Genomic DNA, 6,662 nt, shown 5'->3' with positions numbered 1-6,662 from the left:
TCGGTTGACAATAGTTTTCTCGAGGTGTCAATTTCAACTGTTACCCTCCCAAACAGGCACTATTTATATATTGTTACATGCGCGTAAATTATGTGCGTACGGTTCGGCGTACAATTCACGTCATTTCTATATAAAAGCAGTAAAAAAATCTCTAATATTAAGACATTCAGTATAATAAAATAAATAGTGTGTACCCGTTGCCAAGTGTGTTGATAACGCTGATGGTAAAGGAAAAGATTATAAACTGCGTCTTAACCAATCAGATTTCAGTATTTAACATGAAAGTATAATAAAGTAAAAATATTGATTGTTTTGTTTTATAATTTATATCATATAAAATGTTTGTGTTTAGAACACTTAGTACTCACGTCATTGAGCTTTATAATAATCCGAATTTGACAACTCAAATCCTCAATAAACATCAGCCTTAGTCTATTCAAATCATGATCAGTACCAATCCACCTCAATATTAATGTTTACAACTCCACCTGATTCTTTGTTTATGTAATCAACAAAAATGAAGGCGGCATGAATGAAGATATTTATTCAAGACTAAAAAATTTAATACAAGGTTGTTTATATAATAAGATCAATACCAAAGTTGGAGCAATTAATGCATCTATATGCGCCAAGGCTCAGGGGTGTTGTCAACGCCAGGATTCGTTTACATTTTCAAGCAATGGAAGATTCTTTCTGTAAGTTAATGTAAGAATATATTATTTTTCTGTGTCTTTGTGATAACACAACAAATCATATTTGTAACGTATAGTTCAATACATTTCATCAATGACGTTAACGACAAACCGTTGAAGCGTAGGCGGTGTTTGCATAATTATACGAAATGAAAATAAAAAAAAACATGTCAAATGTTGATATTTAATTGTATGATTGATAAAAAATCAGTTAATATAAGTATTAAGGAATGATTCTTTAAATATTATAAGGTGATATTTATGGTCTGAACGTGATCAAATCTATTTCAAATCCCTTAGGACTCAGTGGTTGGGGGGGGGGGGGAGGGAAGTATACCGTATACCAATGAGTCAAACTTCTCAATATTTCAATCTTTTCAAGGTAAGAACAATTATACTTGCTGTGACAAAAAGTGTGTGTGTGGGGGTGGGGGGTGGTTGCTGAACCCTCTATGATGCTATGTGTCTATTGGTTAGGTCTAACTTTGCAAAAAAAGTGGGGGGGGGGGGGGGGGTTGAGGCTAAGCCCAGCCCCCATCCCCCCCCCCCCCCCCCCCGGTTCCGAGGCCTATGGGACTTAACTGGATTTGATCACGCCCGACCAGAATTGTCATTTAATCATATTCAAAGAATAATAGCTTATTCCATAAAAAAAACGGACACACAATTTAATTCAACACAGTATGTTATCTTAAACCACGTGAGGTTGAAAGCATTAGAAATTACTCTCATAACTCACGAGGTGTTGGAGAGAATAACTCAAAAACCGGAACCGGATTATTTATTAACTTCATGTTGTGTGCCTGGATTCCCAGTGGTGTCTAAAAATATAAACATTGTGATTGAAACCATAAAATAAAGAAAAGGATTTTTTTGTTAATAGATAAATTCAGATTTTAAAAAGAAAACAATAATAAGGAAGAGGAAGTCTTAAAAATTTACAAACAACATCGGTTCAAGAATAAAATGGATATTTGGCCAGGCCGTTTGCTTGCACGAGCTGTAATGATGCAATATTTTCTGAACGATTCTTCGTAATTGCGACGCAATGATTGAACTGGAATAAAATCAATCGATCAACTCTGTCAATTTATAATTTTTCACAATTCATATTTATATTAATATGAGAATTAAAACGTTTCGTCTTGAAAAAATCATTATTTGGAAAATTAATGATTTGTTGAACAATCTTGCCTCTTATTTTCAGGGCAGTATTTATCATCAGGGCTCATCCAGTCAAATGTTAACAGAACAAGTAATTATTTTTCCACTTAGTGGTTTGCACATCTTTAGCTTTACCTTATGATATGTCCACAGCTTTGCCCGGGGCAGGACTGTAACAATCTGAAGTGATGTATGTATATGCATCTCCTTATCATATCGATCAAAATCAGGTTACTGTATTAAGACAAGAAAAAATACATCAATTTTTCATATTTTTATAAGTTAAAACCAAAGGATTATTGCATATCATTATTTTACAACAAAGACAAAAGAAGTCGCTAATAAATTATGATTAAATTATGACAGTTACCAGTTCCGCGTGGCTTAATCTACGTTCGGCAAACGACAAAATGCCGTAAGCGGTGTATTAATTTCTACTTGTTGCATTCATTTGCCCTGAAATATACTGCGGTTTGTGTTAACGAACGCTCTCTATTTCCTCGTGAAAAGAAAATTTAATCAAACTTTCTTCATTATCCTTTGAGGACGGATCAGTGAAATATTTCAGGTTTAGCAGTGATTTTCTGCTGGATTAACGACTTAATTCACCACGGATACCCCACGGGAGGATCGGCGAGGGGAGGGGGACATGACCCTCACGTCATACCCCTCCTCTTGGAGTCTCACCTCTCAATCCCCACTCATAAATAAGAAACGTCTCACTCGTTCGGATTCCGCCGGATCACTCCCGGATAACATATTGGACAAAAGAGACGCCAAAGGTCGGACCACATTTTTCAACGCCACAAAGGTCGGTGATCTTGAGGAGGCGAAACGTTTGTTTAGCGCGGGGTCAGATGTCAACAAAGGGGATATCTACAGGATCACTCCGCTCCATGAGGCCGTAGAGAGGTCAAACCTAGAGGTCGTCGAGTTTCTGATCGCAAAAGGTATTTATCACCAATGTTAACCATTATAAGTATTGGTCTAGTAAACCTCGTACAGAGATTGATATGGAAAATAACCTATTTTACACTACATCAGAACGATAAAATATGATATTTTTCAGCTGGCCAACAAAGTAAAATACAATGCCTCAGAGTTAGATAGTGTAAAGTTTCAATTACGTTGTACAAAACTTTCCTACTCTATATATTCGGTTTATGTAACCGGAAATGCCATTTGGAGGTCATTCAAAACTACTTCATGACGCTCCAAAGTCAGTCTTTAAGATTTAATTTATTATTATGACGTCACAGCGTTTTCAAATCTTAGAACTGTGTTATGAATCCCTTTGTAGGAAAGTGTAAGGAAAATTAATCTAAAGACGTCTTGTAATTTTAGCTATCATATCTGGTGAACGTTCCTTTGGTGACGAGATATACGATATCTCATTTTATGTAAACTAGGTGGTACTTGCATCTCTTTAACCTATCATGTAGCAGTCTAAAATTAGCCTGTCGTTGATTACTCATCCTAATTACCCTTTGTTTATCAAAGTCATCGTCAGTGTAGCGTACCAGGATATGCAAAACCTGGAACTCATTTTTGGTCATTATCGCAGTCGGCATTAATCACGTGGTATTTTTCGTTTGCTTTGTCCCAGTGACTGTGCTGGTGTACTAGTAGATATATCGTATCTTTAATTTAAATAAACATCTAATGATAAATAAACAAATAAATGTCTCTGCTTCCTAGTGTCTGCATTTTATTGTCAAAAGTGTAGTTTTGATCTAAATACGTGTTCAGAAACAATAAAAAAGAAACATAAACCCACTCTCATATCCACTCGATTGGAGTGGACAAAAACTAACTTCTAATAAGCAGGACTTTTATGGCAGGCAACATCCCGTATCAATATCAAGAACGTACATAGTATATTATAAACCTTTCCTGCAGAATCATCCCTATCGGCATCGTACATAGGGCATGTCATGCCATACAACTGCGGATAAACTGTTTACCCCTCCATAAGTACGTTCCGGACATTAATGGAGATTTTGACAATTTATCTAGGACTGACATTTTTATTGTCGCAGTAAGCTGAGTGCTGTTGGGCAAGTGCAAGTTCTTTCCAGGTCATGAGCTGATGGTCAGAGTCGACCTCTTCAGACTCACATTAAGTTGATCAGCCAGTCCATGTCGGTCTAGAGCCCTCGATTACCCTATAATAGCACACAGTGCCAACATGCTCTACTAAATAGTGTGGTCATGTTTTCCGCGAATATTTTTTCCCTAATGGGTGGATTTGACATTAGAACGTAGTCACAGAGTGTTACCAAATAAAATTATGTACAACATCTGGTCATCATCATATCTAATCTTTTAGTTATGCATGTTTGGATTCGGTCGCTAATTGGCAGTTGACAAAATGAATTTACATCGTAATAAGGCTGTTTCAATGCTTGACAATTCCATGTATATGAGTGAGAGGAAGTTTTGTTATTTTGTGAATTATTAACATAATCTGATTATCTCTTATTTCGATTGACAGCTGTTCATAAAGATGTGTCACGATTTTGAAGCAATATATGTCGTCGCAAATCAAAAATATATTTCTTCTTCCACTACAATAGCAATCAGTTTTGACAGCCTTTGAATCATAGACAAAGAACCTTTAAACCAATTAGAATACAAATATAAGAGATATAAAGAAAAGCTCTGAATATAGGCTATAGACAGTTTTCAGATTTTCTTTTGTTTGTATTATATCAATTAGTAGTCATGCAAATGGACGGAAAATCCATATGACAGCAAAATGACTCAGTTAAAGTGAAACACTGGTTAAATTTATACATGTAAGTGGTAATTGTCTTTTATCATCAAGAAATGCATACAAATTTAAATAGATTCAATTACATGTCTTGTTATAATAACTAAACAAATATGAAATGATAGATAGTTCAGTTAATGTTGTGTGGGCAAAGATGTTGTGTATGAGGCTGGTTGGTCAACAATTTAACCATCAAATCTGCCTTAAACTTTGACTTGTGATATTTTTGTCTATAAACTAACATTTAATTAAGAAAAATTCTAATATTTTAGCTTTAAAATTTCTTTATACAGAGTTCTTCTTCATAAGGAGGTAAATATAGCCTAAAATGGTCCTGACCTTCGAGCCCTCTTAATGTCAAAAATGTTGTTTAAAATTGCTCTCCTTTTTTACAGGGTGTGATTTGAATGCAAAAACAATTCTGGGACAGACACCTTTGATGCGAGCCGTACTGTACGATGACATTGACCTTGTCAAATACCTTCACAAAGCAGGTAAGAATGATATAGGTAGAAAACACTGCGTGGGCTGCCTTAAGGTCACGGGATGGCATGCGTGTTTACTGTGCGTGTTGGTAAGGTTGCAGGAAGGTAAACAAACAACATAAATCACCTGATCTTCTATGAACTTGAATAAATGTAGTTAGTCATCTTTGAAGATTATTTATATATATATATATATATATATATATATATATATATATATATATATATATATATATATATATATATATATATATACTAAAGTCATTTTTTCAATTAAGTTTAATACAGAACGGCTGATTGGTTAAGGCCAATTTGACACGCAATAAAAGTTCTAGATAAAGCTTTTTGTAGAATTTTTTTTTTTAAAACATAATTAATTGTTGCATTTCAAAACTTTCAAGACGTTTTTCTGTGCTGAAAAAATTCTGTCTACAATATATATTTTTTTTATTTTAAGTTTTATATTAACTTATGAGTCGTTTACTATCCATATTCCATGATTAAATCCATTACAATGATCAATATTTCAAGTCTTTGTTGAACGGTTACATGACTCTTCAGATAAAATTTTAATAATGGTTTTAGGTGCAAAGTTGGACGAAAGAGATTGCACTGGTAAAACTGCGTTACTCTTAGGAATTCAAGAAAACAGAAACGAAGCCTGTGCATATTTAATCAGAGCTGGATGTGACGTAAACATTCACAATCGTTTGGGACACACGGCCATGTTGATAGCTTTGAGGGGAAATAAAGCGCCAAATTATTACATAGGAAGAAAACTTGTAAAACATGGCTATGACCTGAAAAAAGACGAGAAATGGATTACACAAGAGGAACTAGAAGCCGTGAATGTAAAACCTAACGTGGTGGACAAGATCTGTTCTAAGTTAGGGATAACGCTGAAACGGAGTTCGTCCAGCGCCGGGAAAAAGGACCAGAACACCTCGAACTAACGCTAAAAAAATAAACAAATCATCCACACAACCACAAAATAAACAAATCATCCACACAAACAAAATAAACAAATCATCCACACAAACAAAATAATCAAATCATCCACACAAACAAAATAATCAAATCATCCACACAAACAAAATAAACAAATCATCCACACAAACAAAATAAATAATATACACAAACAAAATAATCAAATCATCCACACAAACAAAATAATCAAATCATCCACACAAACAAAATAATCAAATCATCCACACAAACAAAATATTTAAATCATCCACACAACGGAGACGCAAAGGCAATAGGTTAAAAGGAACAGGATATCATTGCTTTGACATAGATTTCACTTGCTTTATGGATGTTTTTGCTGGTGAAAAGAACCCAGATTTTGAAGCACTGTCGTGATGATATTTACGAGAAAATACGAGTTATAAACCAGAGATAATATTGTGACAAATCACCATAGCATTCATTTAACTGTGTTACTATATAACACTCCATTTGCTACATAGCAATAGCCATTTTTGACTTGTTGACTTCATATTTAACTGTTAATGTACTTCGGAGATGCTATTAAAGGAATTTTCTACA

The 6,662-nt window shown here is 34.5% G+C and overlaps 1 protein-coding gene and 1 long non-coding RNA gene across 3 annotated transcripts; one reads left to right on the top strand and one right to left on the bottom strand.

The window, feature by feature from the left end:
* Positions 1 to 560: 560 nt before the first annotated feature.
* Positions 561 to 2,671, bottom strand: LOC128155400 (uncharacterized). Of its 2 annotated transcripts, none has more exons than XR_008239596.1 (4): positions 2,544 to 2,671; positions 1,992 to 2,090; positions 1,432 to 1,513; positions 561 to 693 (listed from the first exon to the last, which is right to left on the bottom strand). It is a non-coding gene; the product is annotated as an uncharacterized LOC128155400 (long non-coding RNA). The 2 variants fall into 2 exon arrangements; XR_008239595.1 differs by having other exon boundaries at positions 1,992 to 2,036.
* Positions 2,273 to 6,662, top strand: LOC128155399 (serine/threonine-protein phosphatase 6 regulatory ankyrin repeat subunit C-like). The gene is made up of 3 exons (XM_052817090.1): positions 2,273 to 2,806; positions 5,025 to 5,123; positions 5,700 to 6,662. The coding sequence occupies exons 1-3, from the start codon at positions 2,506 to 2,508 to the stop codon at positions 6,065 to 6,067; spliced, it is 768 nt and encodes a 255-aa protein (XP_052673050.1). The 5' UTR covers positions 2,273 to 2,505; the 3' UTR covers positions 6,068 to 6,662.

This window comes from Crassostrea angulata, chromosome 7 (genome assembly GCF_025612915.1).
Source record: "Crassostrea angulata isolate pt1a10 chromosome 7, ASM2561291v2, whole genome shotgun sequence".
NCBI lineage: Eukaryota > Metazoa > Mollusca > Bivalvia > Ostreida > Ostreidae > Magallana > Magallana angulata.
The sequence above is the reverse complement of the archived record's forward strand: the minus strand, read 5'-3'. Positions and strand labels throughout refer to the sequence as shown.

Bases quoted from the DNA above. Each gene is read 5' to 3' on its own strand.
- LOC128155399 (XM_052817090.1), top strand. From the start codon at position 2,506: ATGACCCTCACGTCATACCCCTCCTCTTGGAGTCTCACCTCTCAATCC. The intron at 2,807-5,024 runs GTATTTATCACC...CCTTTTTTACAG, and splicing joins CGAGTTTCTGATCGCAAAAG to GGTGTGATTTGAATGCAAAA. The intron at 5,124-5,699 runs GTAAGAATGATA...TAATGGTTTTAG, and splicing joins CAAATACCTTCACAAAGCAG to GTGCAAAGTTGGACGAAAGA.